Source organism: Solenopsis invicta, chromosome 13, assembly GCF_016802725.1.
Source record: "Solenopsis invicta isolate M01_SB chromosome 13, UNIL_Sinv_3.0, whole genome shotgun sequence".
Classification (NCBI taxonomy): Eukaryota; Metazoa; Arthropoda; class Insecta; order Hymenoptera; family Formicidae; genus Solenopsis; species Solenopsis invicta.
The window spans coordinates 12,308,501-12,332,363 of record NC_052676.1 but is presented as its reverse complement, the minus strand read 5'-3'; the positions used below and the strand labels follow the sequence as shown (position 1 = coordinate 12,332,363).

General features: G+C 33.7%; 4 protein-coding genes across 5 annotated transcripts; 2 read left to right on the top strand and 2 right to left on the bottom strand.

Moving 5' to 3' along the window:
• Positions 1-11,557: 11,557 nt before the first annotated feature.
• Positions 11,558-15,845, bottom strand: LOC120359338. Its single transcript, XM_039456477.1, has 7 exons — positions 15,777-15,845; positions 14,396-15,692; positions 13,748-14,197; positions 13,046-13,594; positions 12,581-12,946; positions 12,316-12,469; positions 11,558-11,801 (listed from the first exon to the last, which is right to left on the bottom strand). Exons 1-7 carry the CDS (start codon positions 15,843-15,845, stop codon positions 11,558-11,560), a joined length of 3,129 nt encoding a protein of 1,042 aa, XP_039312411.1.
• A 937-nt stretch (positions 15,846-16,782) lies between these two features.
• Positions 16,783-18,283, top strand: LOC105198369 (putative nuclease HARBI1). The gene is made up of 4 exons (XM_026140064.2): positions 16,783-17,026; positions 17,123-17,609; positions 17,684-17,773; positions 17,875-18,283. The coding sequence occupies exons 2-4, from the start codon at positions 17,472-17,474 to the stop codon at positions 17,905-17,907; spliced, it is 261 nt and encodes an 86-aa protein (XP_025995849.1). The 5' UTR covers positions 16,783-17,026; positions 17,123-17,471; the 3' UTR covers positions 17,908-18,283.
• On the bottom strand, positions 18,179-20,268 carry LOC105198298. The gene is made up of 4 exons (XM_026141580.2): positions 20,117-20,268; positions 19,327-19,586; positions 19,143-19,242; positions 18,179-18,832 (listed from the first exon to the last, which is right to left on the bottom strand). The coding sequence occupies exons 1-4, from the start codon at positions 20,202-20,204 to the stop codon at positions 18,624-18,626; spliced, it is 657 nt and encodes a 218-aa protein (XP_025997365.1). The 5' UTR covers positions 20,205-20,268; the 3' UTR covers positions 18,179-18,623.
• On the top strand, positions 20,269-23,351 carry LOC120359372. 2 transcript variants are annotated; one of them, XR_005576143.1, is made up of 6 exons: positions 20,269-20,517; positions 20,754-20,919; positions 21,088-22,270; positions 22,591-22,707; positions 22,791-22,904; positions 22,994-23,351. XR_005576143.1 is itself a non-coding variant. In XM_039456585.1 (4 exons), the coding sequence occupies exons 3-4, from the start codon at positions 22,061-22,063 to the stop codon at positions 22,684-22,686; spliced, it is 306 nt and encodes a 101-aa protein (XP_039312519.1). In that variant the 5' UTR covers positions 20,269-20,517; positions 20,754-20,919; positions 21,088-22,060; the 3' UTR covers positions 22,687-22,708. The 2 variants fall into 2 exon arrangements, 1 of the variants encoding a protein (XP_039312519.1); XM_039456585.1 differs by lacking the exons at positions 22,791-22,904; positions 22,994-23,351 and having other exon boundaries at positions 22,591-22,708.
• The last annotated feature ends 512 nt before the right edge of the window (positions 23,352-23,863 follow it).

Here is a 23,863-nt window from a genome sequence, read left to right as displayed (position 1 = left end):
GGTAAAGATTCGTCGTCTACAACGTCGACGACAAATGTACGGGTTTTAAATGATGGGTCTTAAAATATTTCTTGACAATAGAAGAGGAAAAAACGTTTCTTCTTCCTAAAAGGCTGAAACGAATTTTTAATACAAAAATTTAAACAATATGTAAAAGAGAGATCGACAATAGAGAGAGAGAGCGATACGTTTTTCTAAATATTTATTAAATAAATATTTTAATACGAGAAAAACCTAAACTATATGGAAAAGAGGGAGAAGGAGAGGGATACGTTTTATTCCCAAATAATTGTTAAACTAATTTTAATAAATTGATCAAAAATTTATATTAAATTGATATTAAGTTAATATTAACCTAATATAAACATAATAAAAATTTATATCAATTTAATAAAATTAGTTTATCAATTATTCGAGAAAAAACGCTATGGGAGAGAGAGAGAGAGAGGGAAAGAGAGAGGGAGAGAGAAAGGGATACGTTTTATTCCCAAATAATTGTTATCTGCTAAACTACTTTTTAATAAAATTGATATAAAATTTATATTAAGTTTATATTAGGTTAATATCAACCTAATATAAACATAATAAAAATTCATATCAATTTTATTAAAAATTAATTTAGCATATAACAATGATAATGAGAAAAACCGTTATTGGAAAGAGAGAGGGAAAGAGAGAGGGAGAAAGACAGCGAATATACCTGACCCTTGTAACGTCCCTCACACACACACACGTACACGTATACGTATGCACTAACACATAGTGGTCCCGAATCGGCCTACAACAACTACTAACTAAGATATTGAAATATGTATATATGTTACTGTTATTTAAACGATGGTATGATGTATTATGGTTTTGTATTTTATTTTATTTTATATATATTTATATATATATTTTTTATTTTTTTATATATATATTTTTTTTATAAATACGTTGAAAGACGTAAAATAATAAGGCGGTGGAATTAAGGCAATTAAAACGGTAATCTTGTATGCATATCTTTGCATATATTTGTGGAATTTATCCCTATGTACACTTAAGAGGATGCTATACTGACGGGAATTACCGACACATTATAGTATTCATTAATTTTCGAATTGGCTCTACAGATCACAAAATCCTTTTACAGAATAAAAGTACGCACCAAAACAAAGTGCGGGCTGGTAAATTTTACGAGAAAATCTAACAAAAAGTAAAAAATTTATTTATTTTCGGCTCGTGGATCTGTCAACCGAGGTTAACTTTTGTCATTTACTAACGTTCTGTAGCTCGTATATATGAAATGAGATCAGGCCGCACTTTAGAAAATTCTAACGAACAATATTAACTGTGTGTCATTCCAGTCAAAAGCTTAACAAAAAAGTTTAACATGTAAACAGCTGTACGTGTACAAATTTCGCTTAGCGCACGTAAACAATGGCAAGCAGAGTAGTGACTGTAGTTGATAGGTCTTTTCGTAGATGGCGAAATAATCGAAAAACAAAGACAGATCTATGCGTTGGACAAAGAGCGATAGCCTGGTTTCCCTCGAAAAATAATCTGCAATACCGACGTCGAGGAAGTTCTTTGGAAACTATAGCATCCTCTTAAATATACATATGATTTTTAATAGTGTTGGGATAGGCGCAGAAATCACAAGTAACAATGTGTATCAAGTATTTATTAGAACGTGTGGACTGGTACAGCGCTCGAGGCGAACTGACTGCGCGTCGCTGGTTCTCAGGCTCAACGCTATTGAAAAGAAAAAAAGTGTTTATGGGCCAGAGCCACGTGTAGCAATACAAAAGAGAGTCTCCCAATATACATACATATACGAGTATATGTGGAGTATATAACACGAGGAACAAAAAAAAGGTTATCTCTAACACTCCCACTTTCCAAGTGTTATTACTTATTGTCTAATGGTCTTACAACGCCAATTTTTGACCTTAAAAATTCAAACTTTTCTTTCGCAATGGCTTTCGTACATATGTCCGCGAATTGATCCTGCGAAGATACATATACAATGTCTATTATTCGTTTATCGTATTTTTCGCGTATCAAATGAAATTTTACATCAATGTGTTTCGTCCGGCTGTGATATTCCGGGTTCTTTATTAGCCTAATTGCACTCTGATTATCAACATGCAGGGTAATTGGTTTCGCATTACATCTGAATCCAATTTCAGAAAGAATCTTTCCTACCCAGATACATTTTTTTATGGCGGTGCTCGCAGCTATGTATTCTGCCTCAGTCGTACTCAGGCTTACTGTCGCTTGGCGTTTTGACGCCCAAGTAATTGCTCCGCCTGCAAGTCGAAAAATATAACCTGTGGTTGAACGCCGCGTCTCTATATCGCCCGCAAAATCTGCGTCTGAGAAACCTTTAATATCAGAAGTGTCGTCACCGTGATATAATATTCCATAACTCTCGGTACTTATTAAGTATCTAAATATTCGCTTTATCGCATTCCAGTGATTTAAATCGAATTTGCCACAAAAACGGCTTACCAGTCCTACCGCATACGAAACATCAGGGCGCGAAATCATCGCCAGGAACAATAAACCTCCTACAGCCTCTCGGTATGGGGTCTTGTCCATTTTCTCCCACTCACAGTCAGGGATCTTTAGGATCACATGTGGGTCGGACGGTACTGACACACTCTTCGCTTCACACATGTTGAAACGTTTCAGCAATCTATTTATGTATGAGCTTTGATGTATAAAAATCGTCCGCTTATCGCGATTTCGCGTTATCTCGATACCGACAAAACTATTTACCTCACTTTCGGTAATTTCGAATGTGTTCTTTAATTCAGTGAAGAAATGATCGATCACGACAGTACAATCTGCTAACACGAGTCCGTCATCGACATATAGCGCTAAATAAATCCTTTTCTTTTCAAATTTACCGAAATAAACGCATCTATCAGACTCGCTTTGTTTGAAATCGAATTTTCTCATGAAATTGTTAAATCGATCATTCCAACACCTTGCAGCTTGCTTTAACCCGTATATTTATTTATTTAAACGACACACTTTATCGCAACTTACATTTATGCCTTCAGGGATTTTCATATATAATTCCTCTTCGACTTCACCGTTGATGAACGCCGTCTTTATGTCAAATTTTCGCATTTCTAAGTTTTCGATAGCAGCAATAGCAAGCAACAAACGTATAGAGTCATATCTTACTACCGGTGAATATATTTCATTAAAATCAACGCCCGGTTTTTGTGAGAAACCTTTGGCACACAGTCGTGCTTTGAATCGGACCGTTTCACGACCTTCGCACACTATGGGTTTTTGTTTGAACACCCATTTATAATCTATAATGTTCTTTTCCTTTTTTGGAAAATCAACAATGGTCCACGTGTTGTTTCGCTCGTGAGCCTGAAGCTCCTCGTTAATCGCAATAGTCCATTCTTTTGAATTTTTACCATTTATCGCGTCTTTATATGTCGTTGGTTCATCAAACAACGCAATACATGCTTCATATCGATCCGGTCGCTTTAAATCATCGCGATTACGCAAATTATAACTTTTATTCGTTCCTACAACGATCGATTCCGGTTCATCATTATCTCCAATGTGTTCAATCTCATAATTATCATTCCCTTTTTCAGAAGAATCGTTTAAACGAATATCGAAGGAAATATCATGTTCCTCTTTATTTTTATTATATCGAGCCTTTTCATTAAAAATTACATCACGTGACACTATTACTTTATTGGTAAGTGGATTAAACAATCTATAATTCTTGGATTCATCGTGATATCCGACTAAATACATTTTATTTGATTTCGGCTCCCACTTTTTGTTAAGTTCTTTAGGAACATGAGCGTATGCGACGCATCCAAATATCTTTACATGAGAAAGATCAGGCTTCCTTTTAAACCATAGTTCGTAAGAAACCACATCGCGCGATTGAGATTGAATACATCGGTTTATTATATAGACTGCTGCGTTTGTAGCCTCAGCCCATAAACATTTCGGTAATCCGCTCGCGATTAGCATTGTTCTTGCGCATTCAACAATTGTTCTAATGTCACGCTCAGCGGTGCCGTTTTGTTCATGCGTATACGGCGCTGAAGTTTCAAAGACGATGCCGCGTTTTTTCATAAGATCACGCATCATGTGATTTGTAAATTCCGTTCCTTTATCAGTTCTCAAGGATTTTATATCATGACCAAATGCATTTTTAAAACTTGCGATAAATTCTTTAAATCTGTCATAAGTATCGCTTTTGTGAGACATGAAATAAACTTTACGGAAACCAGAACAATCGTCTTTCAAAATCAAAAAATAACGAGATCCTCCGATTGATCTCTCCGACATAGGTCCACAAACGTCTGCGTGGATCAAATCACCGATTTTACTTTTTCTTTTACTCGCGTTTTTGAAAGGTAGTCTATGTTGCTTACCAAGCACACAGTTTTCGCAAAAACATTTATCGTAACTGCATGGCTTTATTCCGGTTACGAGCTTTTCTTCAATCATTTTTCGCAAACATTTATCATTAATGTGCCCGAGACGTTTGTACCAGATTTCAAACGCGTTTTCCTCGACAACATTCGCGTTATTAATTGTTGTTGTCTCTATCAATAAACGGTATAAATTGTTACTTTGTTGAACCCCGCGAATTTTTAAGATATTTGAGTCCTTTATCTCGACGGTCTTTTCATTAAATATAACGGAATAACCTTTATTCGTGCACGCGCCTGTGGAAAACAAATTTTTGCGTAAGGTTGGAACGTAGAGAACATTTTCCAGTTTCCCGAGTTTCCACTCGCCATTAATCAACGTTTTAATTGCTACTGTTCCGTAACCCCTAACTTCGCAAAGCGTGTTGTCGCCTAAACTAACGGTTTCGTTCGTAGTCTCGTGAAAATCGTGTAACCACTCGCGTTGATACGTCATGTGCTTTGAAGCACCCGAGTCGAGAAGCCAAATCCTTTTAGCGTCGCGATCCAATAAATCTGCGATGACCTTCGCTTCCGAGACGATGAACGCGCTTACATCTGCCGAATTTTCTACGTTCGTTTTTTCAGAATTTTTATTATCTTTAGACGCATTCTTTCTCGCATAACAATATCTCGAAATGTGACCGCGTTTTTTACAAAAATGACATACGAAAGTCTTCTTTGTCTCCAAGCTGTCCTTGTCGACGTTCGATTTAGGGTCCACCTTTCCCCGCTGCGTTCCCCTGCCACGTCTCTGCAGCACTGTCATGGCAGCCGTGGTGCTTGTTGCGTCATCCATGGCGGCAAGTCGTCCTTCCTCCTTGATGAGACGCTCGATTAGCTTTGACTGCGTCTGTTCCTCCTCGCTGACGCTATCCCATGCCGTCACCAAAGGGCCAAATTTCTGGGGGAGAGTGCTCAAGATTTTCGACATTATGGTCACCTTGGATAGTTCCTCGCCAATGTCGCGTAGTTGACTCGCCATATTTTCGATCTTCGCCACATGTTGTACGAGGGTATCATTCGGCGCCATTTTGAGCTCGTGGAAACGAGACATCAACGTTAGCTTATTTGTCGCGCTTTTCTGCTCATGTATGGCACTTAGCTTTGCCCACATTTCAGCGGCTGTCTCACATGTTATCAGAGTCTCGAGTTGCTTATGTTCCATTGACGATGATATGTAACACATCGCTCTAGCGTTGCGTGCGTTCCATGCGTCGAAACCTGCCTCTGTCGGTCCTGGTGTCGTCTCCGTTCCATTAACTAATTTTAAAAGACCAGTGGCCGTAAAAATGGCTCGCATTTGGAACTTCTACACTTGAAAGTTGGATCCATCAAATCGCACAACCGTCTTCAGATCAATTCGATCAATCGAATCTGTACTTGAGTTCGCCATCTTGATACGACACAAAGAAAAAAAAAATTCACAGAGTCGAGCACTTCACTCGCAAATTTACGTGACAGACTTTTCTGTTTCAGTGTTGCTCGTTAAAACTGATCCTTGCGACTTGAAACACCGACCTGGGCCCATAACCTGTTGGGATAGGCGCAGAAATCACAAGTAACAATGTGTATCAAGTATTTATTAGAACGTGTGGACTGGTACAGCGCTCGAGGCGAACTGACTGCGCGTCGCTGGTTCTCAGGCTCAACGCTATTGAAAAGAAAAAAAGTGTTTATGGGCCAGAGCCACGTGTAGCAATACAAAAGAGAGTCTTCCAATATACATACATATATATGTGGAGTATATAACACGAGGAACAAAAAAAAGGTTATCTCTAACAAATAGTGTGGCAAGTTTTGCAAATTGACAGCGATAATCCATTGCGATGGAATTTTTAATTAAACAATAGTAATTACAATCATAAAGATTTAAAATAATTACGTAGTTACTACTTGTTAAAATTTACTATAAGAAAAGAGGCGCAATAATTATCGATATGATTTCAAAGCTAAATTATAGATTGTAATCATAGCGGTGGGGTGTTCTATCGCATAATTATTAATTGTTATGTGTATGAAGGCAATAGAGAAAAAAGGTTTCTTAAAATTTATTATGATTAAATTATGAAAAGTAAAAAGTGTTGACGATAATCGGATCTCGGATTGGATTGAGCAATGGTACTCAACCTAGGTATAGAAAATTTTCCTAGACTATTCGGATTGACGATTGCTGTCTCAAATGTAATCTTATTGAGGACAAAAGTGTGGAGACGCACAAGCACTGTAAAGTAATTCTCTTTATTTTTTTAAATAATAACACAAAATCTAAAATTAAAGCTAATCTAAAGTTAATAAAAATAATTTGAATTTATAATTGTGAATTTTGTATTTTCTGACTTTACTCTTTATTTTGTAGAAATATTCAATGATATTTTCTTGTTTGTTTTCTCGTTTTTCTTCCATAAATCTGTAATTATAAATCTGTAACATTATAAAAAAAAATCTCTTTACCTTCGCAGAAAATAGAAGAATGGATATATTTCTTTTATGGAATGTTTTGTTTAACAATGAAGAAAATGATGAAGATGTCTGGGATGGAGAAGTCACACATCTAAGAGAACATCATTTTAGGATACCCAATTTTTTTGAAAATGTACTACTTTTATATTTGTTATCAGATAGTATTAAACAACTTGCATTAATTTTTAATATCTTATATTTATAATAACATGTGGTATTATTTTATTATAGATTTCAAGTCACATTTCCGTGTTCAAAGGAATACTTTTGAACACTTAACACAAACTTTTGGATTCGATTTATTAGAAAATGATGATTTTCATAAATTAGCACCAGCGAAGCAACTTCCCACGCAACACATGGATGTCCCCGGACGTCCGTTACATGTCCACAAAAGTCTTTGTAATGTCCCAATATCTCGTACATCCATAGGACGTTCCAAGGACGTTCGAAGGACATCCTGGTTTATCATAGCTGCTTATGACGTTTGTAAAACGTACGCAGGACATATTTGGGATGATTCGTAATATCGTACATATTATGTATATTAAACATGTTCTTGACATACATAATAAATATGCATTCAAAAATTGCGAGCGTTGTTCTTTATATTAAATAAGACATCTTGAAGATGTTCTAAGGACGTCTATTAAGGGGGCTTTTACATTCGCCGGCCGAAAAAATAGCCTATATTTACGAATTTTTAAAAGAAAATCTTTTATATATAGGAATATGCGGTTTTTTTCATGGAATTATTTAACATTTAAACTACAAAAAAAATATTTTTTATTTATAAAAAGACGTGTTTTAATGCCTCTAAAGAGCGATCGAATTAGCGGTCATCAGAAAAATACACTTTCACGGTGGAAGTGATAGAGCTTCTGCAAATTATCTGAAATCAACAAACCGACAATTTTTATTAATTATACTAGTGCCTCCATGGCTGGTACCAAAATGAAGTCGATAGCATAAAATTTATAAAAAATACAACAGCGCAAAGGAAAGTTTGATTTTTTCCCCAAAAATTTATTACTTTTTTGCTTATAAAAAATCACATTTGTGTTGTAAAAACTTAATTCTGATATCAGACATGCGGAAAAATGTTAGGATCAAGAAATAATAAACCCCAGCAGGTTATCTTTATTGGTTTTTTAGTTATCACTTCCGCCAGCTCGAAAAACATGGTTTCGAGAAAAACACGTTTAAAATTTTAGTTTGATTTTTTTCATAAATAACTAAAATTTCAAGGTACTTACGTTTATTCTGCAATACCAAGGCCATATAATAAACCCTCTGCTTCTTTAAAAAAAAAATCGATTTTTTGAAGCCGACGAATGTAAAAGCCTCTTTAAATGTCCAGAAGATATCGGTGGTACGTTCCAAAAAAGTCCGCTACCTTGCCTGTACCGGACGTAACAGAGACGTGAGGTTTTGATCACAAAGTCGCAGAAAATATGATACGTCTTGTGCACGTCGCTGCGACGTAACTAAATAATTTGAATGTTTCAATTAATTAGCTGTTTGTTGAATTTTCTTTTGTATTATGACTTATATTTTAAAGATAAATAACATTTCACTTTTTAAAAATGATGTTTTTCATTTAATGTAATTAAGGCTCCTGAGTAGTCACCGCGGCCATATTGAAATCGTGACGTCAGAAGCGAGAAATTGCATTTAACGACACGTAATTTTGTCCGACGTGCCATTTCTAAATAAAGCCAATTTCGATAAAACAAACTAAACAGATGGCTTTAAAACATTTCTAAATATCGGTCAAGACTATCCTTTTTCCGCCTAACAGTCAGTAAATAGTCGAGAAAGGCCCGTAAAGTGAAGCCTATTTAAGCAGAAAAGCAGTTTGACAGCTATTGAAAAGAAGGAGAAATATGCTTTTACGTAACGTTACAAAATTCGAAGATATCTTTAGTCTTGACCGAAACTTACGAACTTCATGAATACGAGATAAGTCACATTTTCACAATAAAGCACTTAATAACAAAATGGCACGTCGGACAAAATTTTGTCAACAACACATCGCTTTTCACGCCTATTAGCTCAGCCTTTTTCCGTGGCGAGGATGGCGAGGAGCTGCAATAGAATTCCTGCCGGTATGTCGTTTACATGTCGGTAAGATCAATATCTGACACACATGTTACCGTCGACATACAGCTACTTCAATCGAATTAAATTGAAACACCAGTTTCAGAAAAAAAATTGTTACGATATTTCTAATTATAAAATACTTTGGAAAGTCATCAGGAAATATATATGTTTGAGACGTAGAAAATATGCGAAAAAAAATTCGGTAATTTGTGTAGACCAATGTTTGTTGTGCGAAAGATAGATTTTCTTATATAAAACTAAAGATATAAATTTTGTGAAAAAAATTGAAATATCTACAAAATGAGATGTAGAATGTCAAGATCCGTTAATTAGAAAAATAAATATCAGAGAAAAAAACCTTTTTTTCATACGTTTTTTATTTATGGAAATTTGAACGCAAGGCTTTAAAATTATCATAAAATGCAGTCTTTGTTTTAACAAAAAAGCTAACTGAATTTTAGTCTGAAATATTTTTTAGTTTTTGCGCAAAGTTATTTTTTCACTAAAAAATTATCAACAAAAAATTAATTTTTTTATATCTTCGAATAATCTCACATCAAGTTACAAGTGAATTTTTTTCTTTAAGAGTTGCGCTATTACGTACATTTTGTAATTTGTTTATTTATAACGTAAAATAGATATCCACTTTTTAAATTGTTTTATAATAGTGTAATAGCAAAAATTTATTTAATTACGAAGTGTATATATGCATGGGATAGTGCAACTCTTAAAGAATAAAAATCACACCTGTAGCTTACTGTGCTACTGCTAAAATATTAAATAAATTAACTTTTCCGCAGTATCTTAATGAACAAAGTTTTCTGCAAAAATTAATAAATATTTTAGGCTAAAATTTAGGAGATTTTTCGTTATAATGAAAACTACATTTTACGAAAATTTTAAAGCCTACATTTAATTCTCAATGAATAGAGAGCGAGGGAATTAAAAGAAAGTCGATCAAATTCGAACCGAATTTCATCGCGCTGCAATTTAGCGCTCTGATAAGCCATGCTGGCTTGTCTCTGCATAATAATAGTAAATATTGTCAGGAATTTATAATTAATTTATGATAATTAATTTTATGAAGTTCATGGAATGAATAGTTTTACAAATATTTATTTTTAGAGCTTTTTCTTACATTGCTGCAAATTTCATCAAAATCGATGATAGACAAAATCGATATGTTATCAAATCCATCGAAAAAACATTAGTATAAGTCTCGGTAGAATGAGAGTTGAATAACTAAATAATTAAAGCAAAAAGGGATTGTTTCTCGTTCTACGCGTCAAAGGATCTGTGAAAAATGGAGATATTTTCTATTTCACTTGATACAATCACATAGCCGAATGTGCGTGTTTGCACGGATACATGCAATTCTCGTACGTCTATGGGTGCGTTCCACTTAACGCCTGCAACGACAACGACCACGACCGCAATATTTGCCGTTCCACTAGATTGTGGGCGCTACGGTCGAAATCTTAAGTGGAACGAGTTCTGTGTAGTGACAGTGCGTCATGGAGGTCTTTATTATTACACAGCCTTTGACTATATAAATATGGACTGCTAGTTGGCTCTTTTAGGCTGTAAGAAACATCTACAGCGTCATCATCTCCTAAGCGACAATTTCCAGTATAAAATAACATATGGTGTGGTGTGTGGCTTTTATACGCGACAGTAATAAACATTTGTGCGATTGAGTGATACAATACAATAGTAGTATATTGTTTTATAAATGGTTGTAAATCAACCAAATATAAAAATGTAAAGGAGAAACACATTCCTGTACCATTTTTTGGGTAAGTTATTAGTTAATTGCATTGTAACCTAAACTTTTTAATTTTTTTAAATTAGAAAATAAATTAAAAATGAGAAATATAATTCCTACAATGATTCAAGAAACATTAAGAAATCTAAGATTAGATACATTATTTATTAACTTTGACACACATATTAAAGATCTAGAAATATTAGAATCACAAATATGTAATAATAAAATTAATTATTACGTATTATTTGAACGTTAAATTAGCTTATAAAGGTAAAATAATTACGTTGAATGAACACAAAGACTTCATAAGACGTAAGTTAATTAAAATTGTTATTTTCAGCGGGCAATAATTTATACTGTACACTTTATTACCCGAAAATGACGGTTCTCTAATGAGGCTTTCTTTTATTTATATGACATCACTTATTTGTTTTTATTTTTAATTACTTTCTATTTTTTGCTTTATATATTTTATTATATATATATATATATATATATATATATATATATATATATATATTTATATGAGGATATGTAGGAATCAGTAATGATCCACTACGATTAGTCTTATAAATGGTATGTTTATTATATTAGACTATTACAGGACATAGGCGTAAAAGAACAGAAAGGATCACACGACTGCTTGGTCAAACGAGCCAGGCTAAGCTAAACTGCTGTATCTGCGCGGGAGAGAACTCTATAACTCTTATTGCCTAGCGCCAATGCGCCACCTATATCTATCGCTTACCGATACTCTTCCCACAATCGGCCATCCTAATTAATCATCGCCCTCGATGATATTATTAATATTTGACCAAGGCTTTAAATATTCTGCGCAGGTACTTGTTAAAGCAGGACCTTCTCCAGTATCTATTCGCTTTACATCATAAGTCTTATTTGGTTTAATTTTACATATCTTGTAAGGTCCTAAGTATTTCGCACGCAATTTTCGGCCTAGTCCTAACTGAACGCGCTTAATTGCTACTAAATTACCTAACTTATATTCTACAGCTTTCTTACGTCTAAGATTGTAAGTACGACGATTCTCTTCTTGCGTTTTCAAAATTTATTCTTTTGCTTTAATTCGTATATTATCGCGCTTTTCTTCGAATTGTTCCTGAAACTCTCTCTTTAACAGTTCTCCAATATTTACATTTTTGTGTCGCATTTTAGTACCTATTAGTAACGGAGTTGTATTAATACTACGCTGATATGTTGAGTTCAAAGTTTGTTGTAACAGTGATACATGTTTATACCATTTGGTTGGATCATCTAAAGATAGTTTTGTTAAAACGGGAATAATTATGCGATTAATTCTTTCAATTTGCCCATTGGCACGTGGTAAACCAGTAGTAATCATAGTATGTTTAATATCTTTTTGTTTACAATAATTAGCAAATTCTAATGACGAAAATGCTGTTCCACGATCGGAAATTATAATAACAGGATTACCAAAAATTTGCTTTTGTAATTCCAATTTTGAAATTGCTTCTTTAGTAGTAGTCGACTTAACAGGGGGGGTACAACCATACAAACTTTGTAAAACTATCAATGACCGCAAAAATATGATTGTAATTCTTATGTGTAGATTCTAGTGGTCCTAAATGATCCACATGGTAGATGTATAAAGGTAGATCTACTTTTTCTAATGGATTCAAGAATCCTTCTTGCTTACCCTCTTTTTTGTTTGCTAATATACAATGAATGCAATTAGAAATAAATTTTTCGATCTTTTCTTTTACATGAGGAATATAATAATCATTTTTTAAATTTTCTTCAGTTCGTTTTACAGAAAAATGACCTTTATCATGAGCCATCTGAATTACTTCATAATACATAGATTTTGGTGGAACCAATAATTCTTGACCATCCTTATATTTGTATAAAACATCATTTCGTAAAAGATAATCGTCATAAGCTTTATGTTTAAGTACCTCTATAATGGCTTTCAGTTCTGAGTCATTTCTCTGTGCTTCTTTAATTTTAACAGAAATAGAATTCTCAACTATATTCATTACAGGATATCGGCTTAGTGCATCAACATGCCGTATTTGAGAACCAGAACGATGTTCAATGACCTTATCATATTCCTCTAACGCTGTAGCCCATCTCGCTATTTTAGGGCATAGTTTTATTTTATCCATTGTTTGTCTAAGAGCAGCACAGTCTGTAACAATTTTAAATTTTATTCCTAATAAGTAATGATGAAATTTTTCTAAAGCTCGAACAACAGCTAACATTTCTAATTCATAACTCGTATAGTTACGTTCAGCAACGCTTGTTTTACGACTGAAGTAGTACACTGGGTGTAGCTTATTATCATTAGGATTTCGTTGCAGAAGGATAGCACCAAAGCCATCACGACATGCATCCGTGTGCAGTTCTGTTTTTAATTTAGGATTAAATATTTCTAAGACAGGACTTTTGCCTAGCAACTCTTTTAATTGATCAAAAGCTTGTTTCTCTGCAACATCAAAATTGAACGGCTTATCATCCTTCTGTAACAAATCACTGAGAGGTTTCGCTATAATACTGTAGGATTTTATAAATTTGCGGAAATATCCTGTTAATCCTAAAAATATTTGCACGTCTTTTACATTACGAGGTTCCGGAAAGTGCAATACTGCTGTTATTTTTTCGGGAGACGGATATACACGACCGGCTTCGACTATATAGCCTAAGAATGTAATACGAGTCTTCATAAATTGACACTTTTTTTTGTTTATCTCTAAACCATACTCACTAGCTATATGCAATACTAATTTTAATTGCTCAATGCCTTGCTTTATATCCGACGAAACAATAATTAGGTCATCTAAATATAATAAAATTATTTTTTCGTTTATCAAAGGTCTGAAAATGTGGTTGATAAATCTTTGAAAGACAGGGGGCGAATTGCACAATCCAAACGGTGCTTTCAAAAATTGAAATTGCCTATGATGTGTTATAAAGGAAGTGTATTTCCTACTTTCTTTCGCAACAGATACGTGAAAAAATCCATTTGTTAAATCAATGGTACTGAATATGCTAGCTTCTACCAACTGATCAATCTGATCTTCGATAAGTGGTAATGGAAATCTATCTTTAACAATAACTTTATTAATTCTGCGATAGTCAACGCATACACGCGGGGAACCATCTTTTTTCTTAACAATTAGTACTGGACTTGCAAATTCTGACGAACAAGGTTCTACAATTTCCTCCTTGACCCACTCATCTACAACTTTTTCAATAATTTCTTTCTCTTGAATTGAAGTTCTATACGGTCTTTGATAGATAGGAGATTCATCTTTAAGTACAATTGACAATTCTATATTAGTGCTTTTGCATCTTTTAGGCTCATATGACGTAATTAAATTATCAATTGTTTCTTTAACGTCTTTATCAATAATAAGATCTATATTAGTGTTTGCCTCCTCTGTTAAATTGATTTGTGTTAAAAATATTTTGTGCTCAATTTTATTAATTAAAATGCCCTCTTGTGTGATTTTAATTTCGGCTTGATTTAAAAAATCTATTCCTATTACTGCATGCATGTTCATCGTATTAGAAGGCACGATATGAAAAGTTAATGGATAGTTATCCTTATCAATTGATACTACAGTCTGAAAACAACCTAGAGTTTTAGCCTTGCCTTGTGCAATTCCAGTTATCATAATATATGATTTTAGCAAATCTTTAGAATTTAATCTGGAATAAATGTCTTCGCGTAATAAACAAAGTTGACTACCCGTATCAATTAATGCATTAATCTTAACATCGTTAATAGTAATTTCTTTGCACATACGCTCAATAGAATTATTAGACTCAATATTTAAATTTACTGCTGTTTTTGTTTCTACGGAAGTTTTACTTTTTGAATTGTCAACAGTACAATTGGATGATTCATGCCCAAATTTATTACATCTAAAGCATTTCTTTCCTTGATCTTTAAATTTACATGTATTAGCCTTGTGGCCGTTAGCACCACAATTATAGCAAATTAATGTCTTAGTTGATGACTCTTTAGCGCCTTTTTTCACCTGTTTTGATGAATCTTCTTTGTTCTTTGCAGACTCTTTACTTTTCGTTGTCTTTCTGTCTTGTGCTAGCTTCATCTTCTCGTAAGTGCGTAAACGTTCCTTGAAATCAGTGAAATCCTTTGCTCCGTATAGCAGTACTTTATTGGTCTCTTCGTCGGTAATTCCATCAATGATATATTGGATGACAGATTCCTTGTCAATGTTACCTCGTGAACCAAGCTCCTTCATGGATAAGTAATATTCTTGTACGTTCTCTTCTTTTTTCATTTTCCTGGTTGCAAGCATTCGATGTAGCTCGGCACTACTGATTTTGGAACTGAATTCATCTTCGAGTATCGTCTTGAGTTTTTTCCAGTTTTTAACTACACCTTCACTTTGCAAAAAGGTCTTGGCTGCGCCTTTTAAAAGCTTTCTCGCAAAAACTAATTTCTGCATGCTGTTCCATTCAAATAACATAGCGGTATCTTCAAAGTCGGCAATCCATCGCTCAACTGGATAATCATCACTTCCATCAAACGTACGGACTGAGTCCTCCACGTCCTTAAAATTTACAGCAAAATTTATCTTACTTCTCTTCCGTTTTTCACGTCTACGATTTTCAGAGTGATCACTATCTGTTTGATCATCTGAATTGTCGTGAGATGCACCTTGACTATTATCACTGTGCTGAGAGACGTCTTCATCAGCGTCATCGTCTTCTTCTCCGTCCTCGTCTTGGCTTTCTTTTGGTACGAGACTATTGACGTCCATGAGTGCACGAATAACACGCACCCGCAACTCTTCTCTAGTACCGGTGTAACATAGACCAAGCACGTTGCACATTGAGGTTAGGTCTCCAACGTTGAAATTGTTAGAGTATTCGAACTTTGCTCGATATTCGTTAGATTCATCCTGAAATGTAAATCCAGAAAATTCTCACAGTTTACGTCGACTAGTTCTATCTCCTTCTTCTTCAAATATCAGCTTGTATAATGCCTGTATTGCAGGACGAGATGCAGACTTAATTTTATCTCTTATGGACTCAATTTGTCCCAAATTCTCCATTTTTGATTTTTATACAAGCAGATACTTTAATTATGACGGACAATGATATGGCCAGCTAATATTCGAGAATGTACTATGGCGTCGTCTCTCACTCGCGCTTCAATCGTCATATATATTTGTCGTCGCTACTTACTTCTTTTAGCGAGCGGTAGCCTCTCTTTACCTCCTCTGCAGAAAGAACAATGTTGTCGTCTTAATGCTTCTGCCACGTCTTTAACAAAAGCTCATACACAATTCTCTCCTTGAAAGAAATATTGCTACGCCGTCGTTGCTCACGTCGTCCCCTTCTTATATGCCGTCTTTCTCGTCTTCACGCGCCGTCTATATCGTCTTTATGCGCCGTCTCTTTCTTCTCCTCGTGTTGCTTCTTTCGTCCTCGTACCTCTTTTCCCTTTCTCGTTTCTTTTCGCACGGATCCCGGACGAGCCCCCAATTTGTAGGAATCAGTAATGATCCACTACGATTAGTCTTATAAATGGTATGTTTATTATATTAGACTATTACAGGACATAGGCGTAAAAGAACAGAAAGGATCACACGACTGCTTGGTCAAACGAGCCAGGCTAAGCTAAACTGCTGTATCCGCGCGGGAGAGAACTCTCTAACTCTTATTGCCTAGCGCCAATGCGCCACATATATCTATCGCTTACCGATACTCTTCCCACATATATATATATATATATATATATATATATATATATATATATATAAATTATATAATTTTTTTTAATATATCTTTAATAATAAAATGTGTATATTTTATATTTATTTTCTTTTAATTTAGTAAAATTAATTCTTATTTTACAGAAATATAATCGCATATTTTGGAGTGAACGTATAAATTCAAAGCGATATATTGTATTCCGTCTCTTTCTTTTCTGATTTTCTACTATTGCTGTCTCGCTTTTTTGTTTCACATTTCTGCCACTTAGGAGATGAAAGCGTTGCAGATCTTTCTTACACGAAAACATAGGAAAGTGGAGGGGTACTAGCAGTCCATATTTATATAGTCAAAGTACACAGCGCTATAGAACTTACGAATCAGAATCTGAAAACTCAAGTTCTGATGACGAGTGGGTGTTGTATCAACAAAAGAAAAAACGTAAACTTCGCTTGCGAATTCCAAATTACATTAATGTTGTAAATAGTTACATGGGACACGAATTTAAAAGTCATTTTAGGTTAGTAACAATACGCAACTTTACACATTTTATTCAAATATCCATATGTGCTAACACGTACAGTTGCCAATATTAACATTTTTTTCTTGTCTACAGAATGTCAAGAGCGACGTTTGAATGTCTTTTAGAAATGCTTCTACCTTATTTAATAAGAAAAATAAAAGGATGTCCAATGATCCCACCTGATCATCAATTAATGATTGCTATTTGGAAAATGGCAACCATGGACTCCTACAGCTAATGAAAAATTAAAAATAATGAATAAAACTTTTAATTTACAACAAAAACATTTTTTGATAAATTTCTTCCTTAAAGATCTGTTTGCGACCGATTTAATGTTGGAAGAGCAACTGCACTTCGAGGTGTACGAAGAGTCACACATGGACTTTTCTTAAAATCTTCCACATTTATTAAATGGCCTACTGGTGATCTAGCTATAAAGGTTATGCGAGGATTCGAGGAAAGCAGTAGCTTTCCAAAAACTGTTGGGGCCATAGATGGTACCCATATTCGGATTGATGCGCCAAAAGAAAACTCTGTCGATTATATCAACCGTAAAGGCTTTCATTCTATACAGTTACAGGTAACAAATATCTATTGATCACAATTAGTCTTTTAGAAATGTTTGGTTTTGTACATTTGCATTTTCATTTACAGTTGGTGTGTGATCACAGAACGTTGATCACACACTGTTATGCTGGCCATCTGGGCTCAGTCCATGATCAACGAGTTTTTCGTCAATCAGAGGTAGCAAATTATTTGAATGACAAAGAGAAATTTCCAGCTGACAGTCACATATTGGGAGATGCCGCATATGAGATTCATCAACACTTATTAACTCCTTACAGAGACAATGGACACCTCACAGCGAAACAGATTAATTACAATTATCGCTTGTCAGCAGCCAGAGTGACAGTCGAAAGATGCATCGGTCTCTTAAAAGGGCGTATGAGGAGTTTATTACATTGTCTACCTATGTCAAGAGTAGACCTAATGGCGGAATATGTGATTGCATGCTGTGTGATCCACAATATTTGTACATTAAGAAGTGATGAAATTGAAGTAATCACCATACTTCCAACTTCATCAAAATATGACAGAAATCAAGGAATTATTTTGCCTCCAGGAAACCAAAATGCTGGTGGAATTGCCAAAAGAAATTTAATTATGAATTCTTTACAGTTATAAGTTTACAAATTTATAAAAATACACTTAAAATTATTATAATAAAAAAATAAAATTGTTTCATTTTTTAACTTAATTACAGATGTAGTAATAATTATAATGTAAACTTATGTGATAACACAGCAATTATTATATAACGAACATTAGTCTTAAAGATATATATTGAACATTAGTCTTAACTCTCGTAGAAAAATAAAATTAATATTTTTTTATATCACACAAAACAATGTCATTATTAATATATTATGCTTAGAAATAAGCATTTTAAGTAAACTATATAAATGAAATAAAATTTGAATAAATGTAAATAACAAAAAATAGGAAAAATATAAAGTTACATCTTATAGAATAGAGTTTTAATATGATGATTTTAAAAATCAATGGAAAAATATTAGTTTCTCATATAAAGCACTCACTGTTTCTCACTTATTTTGATCAAAATTTGAAGAAATTTCTCGTCCATTTCCATTCTTTCTTTATGCCTTTTGGCTTTTGCTTCTTCTTGTTCATTTTTTTGAATAAGCCTCTTCTTAAGAATATTGCATATGTTTTCTTTAGATGTTGACGATTCTTTTCTATTAAGACTTCTTTCCTTTAGGACTAGATTTTCTGTTGATGAATCTACAAAAAAGTATTTATTAAAGTCTAAATTTATAAGTTTCTCGGATCACAGTATGTTTTTATCTCACGTATGGTTCGACGTAATACATGAGACAAACATATACTGAGGTTTGAAAAAAACTGTGAATTTAATCCTAAATACTTGAATAAAATTTTAATATTTTACATATTTATCATTAGAATTAAGAATAAATGCAGTATGATATTAGGAAAATAATTAGATAAGGCAATAAAATTTAAAAAATCTCAAAAGTATTTTTCCAACTAATATATAAAAACCACAATATAGATAGTTCATGTTTAAATTTACCAGATGTAGGCCCTTTGTCCTGCTTAATGGAAAGTCCTGTTGATGATGCAACGGCGATTGGTGAGCACCAAGCTCTTTTTGAAAAAATTTCATCCATAATCTACAAAATACATATGTATTAAAGCAATGGAAAGAATTTGTAATAAACTTTTTTCACTACATTTTAATCTAAGTTTTCCTGTACCTCATAAAACTGCCAAGTTCGCCTATCACTGCCTGATCGACTATTGTGATCCTTAACGCTTTTATAAGATTTTTTCAGGCTTCTCAATTTCGCTGCACATTGTGGTCCCGTGATCATATGTCCTTTTTCAGCTAGAACATCACTAATTTCCTCCCAGATTTTTTTTTGTGAACATTTTCCACTAGAAAATTTATATTCGAATGTTTTATATGTATCTAACAATAGCAATACAGCAGCTGTTGACCATCTATATAGAGAACCTAAAATAAACATTGAACATAAGATCAACTGGTTTAATCAATGTTAGGGCCTAAGCAAAATGGTTGACTTATAATTTTAAGACAAGTTTTACGACTTAAATCTTTGTCTTTAGTAACGTACAATAACTGTCTTGTGTCTCAAGTCTTAAGTTACGAATAAAATCTCTTTTTACTTTAAGATTTGAGACACAAGATAGTTATTGTGCGTTACTAACATTCTGCTAAGGGCCTTAATTTAAAACAAAATAAACAAATTATTTAATTAACATACCATTGTCATCATTTTGATTTTCAGTTTCTGTTTCGGTATTTGTTTCAGTGATTTGTTGAGTTAGGTCTGGTTCGATAGAAGTTGTTTTTTCTGTCAATTCTTTATCTTTTGTGGCTGCATTTAATAAAGACGTTGCAAAGGCCATATCTAAAATCCAAGAAAATATTATGTTAAAATATAGCACATTCTATAAAGTAAGGTTTTAAGCTAATTTAAAAAAAAGTAGTTTTACAACATTTTAAAAAAATATGTCACTTACCTCGTTGCGCACGTAAAATATCTTCCGGAGAAAGATAAACATCTACAACTATATCTTTTTCTGGATCATATAATGAAACCTTTTCCATTATGAAAAGTTTTTAATTATGGGTTTCTAACCACGTAGCAGAAGACCAGAAGCGACGACCGCGCTGACCCACCGATAAACCATGAGCGTCGTGAGCTTGATGCGGTCGCGAGTAATGACGTCATCTATGACGTTGTGAACGCGACCATAATCGTCGCGGTCGTTATGTGGAACGGGTTTTCAGGCGTTGCGAGCGTTGTGGGCGATAAGTGGAACGCACTCTTAGCTTGACCTTGCTGTTGCCGCGCGCGTGAGATGTGTGCGAACATGTGATTCGCGTTACGATGCTGATAGAAGCAAGAGACGCAGAAGATGTAAGTAACCTTGTATCTTGTATATTTCTTTAAAATGTATATTAATGAATGTAGTTGCCGGTCAATGATTACAACGGATATAATCATTTATTTTTTAAGGTTAGATTTGAGGTTAATCTTATATACGCATTGAATTATATTAATGTATGAGCATGCAGTCTCATATTATTGTACAGAGAAACCGAAGAAAAGACAAGGTATCATATAATTAAACCGAAGATGTCTTGTATTTTCAGGTAGAAATGTGATAAATCGAAAACTTTTGGGACGTCAAAACTGAGACATTCTATTATATATTCGTCTTCTTTGATCAACACGCAGCTCGTCATACATTTCCGTCATATAATTCTTCTTAGAAGTTTACAAAGCTATTTTTGTCATCCTCGATTGTATAGTGAAAGGGTAAAGTAATCCTTATTGCACTCACCTTTTAAACACACGCGCTTTTAAACACACACACACACACACACACACACACACACACACACACACACGCGCGCGCGCGCGCGCGCGCGCGCGCGTATATGTTACTTATTATATATTCTAATTTATAATTTTGCATTTTAATAGAAAATAATGAGAACTTATAAAATAAAGACAAATAGAGCCTCTGTACCGAAAAATATTATATTGAGAGCCATAAAAGGAGTAATAGAAAATAACGAAAGTTATAAAAGCATGTCAGATTTATATAATATACCAAAACGATCTTTAGTTAGATATTGCAAGCAATATAGAAATGCAAATATTGATGCAGCGAGCACATCAAATCAAAATAAATCTCTCAATGTAGGATACAAAAATTGTACGAAACAGATTTTTACTGATATAGAAGAAGAAGCCAAATTAGAAAAATATCTCATGAAATGCTGTGATATTTATTTTGAACTATCACCAAAAGAAGTGTGGAAGCTAGCATACCAATATGCTGTTGCTATAAAAGCAAAAATTCCTGAAAACTGGACAAAGAACACTATGGACCAGATTGGTTTAGTAAATTTATGGTACGCCATAAGAAACTAAGCATAAGAACGCCAGAGGCAACAAGCTTAGCTTGTGCTACAACTTTTAATCGCACCAATGTACAATTATTTTTTGACAACTTGATAAACGTCTTGACACAATTTAATTTACAACCGTGTGACGTATAGAATATGGACAAAACGGGAGTGTTTACTATACAAAAACCAAACAGGATAGTGGGAAGACGTGGCTTAAAACAAATTGAGCGTTTGACTTCTGCAGAGAGAGGACAACTTGTTACTGTGGCTTGTGCTGTATCAGCTAGTGGCAATTCTGTTCCACCATTTTTTGTGTTCTCTAGAGTTCACTTCAAGGATCATTTTATTCGTGATGGTCCTATAGGTTGTGCTGGTGGAGCCAATCAATCAGGATGGATAAATGAAGAAAATTTTCTTTTGTACCTGGCTCATTTTGTTAAGAATGTGAGGCCCATCCAAACTAATTGCTACTTTTATTAGATAATCATGACTCTCATTTGTCAACTAATGCTCTTGATTTTGCCAAGAAAAATGGAATTGTTATGTTGTCATTTTCACCTCACTGTTCTCATAAGATGCAATCACTAGATGTCAGCGTTTACGGTTCTTTAAAAAAATATCTAAATACTGCTCTTGATTCATGGATGTTAAATCATCCAGGCAAAACTCTCAGCATCTATAATATTCCTGGTATCATTAGAGACGTTTTGCCCTTAGCTGCAACACCTTCAAATATTATGGCAGGTTTCAAAGTGAGTTAAGAAGTTTTTGTTGTTTTGGACAATATTATTACAGCATGTGTGTGTGGGTGTGTGTGTGTGTGTGTGTGCGCGCGCGCGCGCGCGCGTGCGTGTGCGTGTGTGCGTGCGTGTGTGCGTGTGTGTGTGCGCGTGTGTGTGTGTGTGTGTGTGTGTGTGTGTGTGTGTGTGTGTGTGTGTGTGTGTGTGTGACTGCTTATTTAATATAACTGTACTTATTTTTACTTTATAATTTTATAAATTTATTTCTAACTTATGACAATTTCTCATTTTTAATGTCAAATATCTTAATGTCTGGGTATATATTTTTGCAGAAGCCAGGAATTTGCCCATTAAATCCAAATGCATTTACTGACACGGATTTTGCTCTATCATTTGTAACAGATAGACCTGTACCACCTGAGCAATAGAATAGAGTTGCAGTATCAAATGTAAATAAGTTATAAATCATTTATACATTTATATATTTTATCAAGAATTATCTAAACAGGCTGTTTTTTTTTAATTAATACAGGAACAAAGTTCAGCAGAGTATTCAACAATTGATGTGCCGTTTTCTAATCAAAATGACTTGAGTATTGATGTTTTTGACAATTATGAGTTCAAAGATATTCCTGTTATGTTATCTGTAAGTACATGAGCTTTGTTTTGCTAGTATCTTTTTTCAATATATCTATTTTCCTAATTATTATAACACAGTTTATTATCTTTTGACAGAGTGTTGACATTAAAGATGTTACAATAGCTAATTGTGAAATAATTGACACAACTCCAGGAAAGTTTATAATTATATTTTTTAATTATATTTTTTAATTTAAATTAATTGAGATCATATTTTTATTTTCTTTTTTATTTTTATTTTCTACAATAGATATAGATGCAATGTCAAACGAAATAAGCTGTACAATATTACAACCTGAATTTTCAACTTCTTGCGAGTCTACACAGCATCAGGCTTGTGAAGGCAAGTTACAAACTATTTTTGATGAAGAATAAGAAATAGTTTATTTTTAATGATGAGGAAAATTGAGCTTGAGAGCCACGCAAGATGTCAGGTGCGAATAGATAAATAACAGCATAAATCCAATGATAAACGTTTCGACCTTTAATGTCGGTCATCCTCAGTATAAAAGTCTATGAGAACAAAATAATCGCAATAATTATAATAATGTTACAAATTTTTTCCCCGAAACAAACGAAAAAAAGAAGACACAATTAAATCTAGTTACCAAAAAATTAGAAATTGTGATGAGCCGCGATGTACATCCTCTATCCTCGTAACATAATAAACAACCTCAAGGAGCATGTGCCGAGACAAGAGCTTCGAAAAATCAACATGACTTGATTTGCTGATTAAAATAAAGAATAATATTAAGGAATGAATATTAAACTTGTAACAAACAACAATACGAATTTAGTAATTAAAAATAATTAACAGGAGATTAAAATTAAGAAATAAATAATAAAATAAATATTGTAATTAAATAATTAAGTAAATGTGGAAAAAAGTAGAAAACTGTACAAGTCAAGAGATGTAAAATAGTAAATAAGAAATAATACTCGAAACAAAGAATTGTATACTAAATA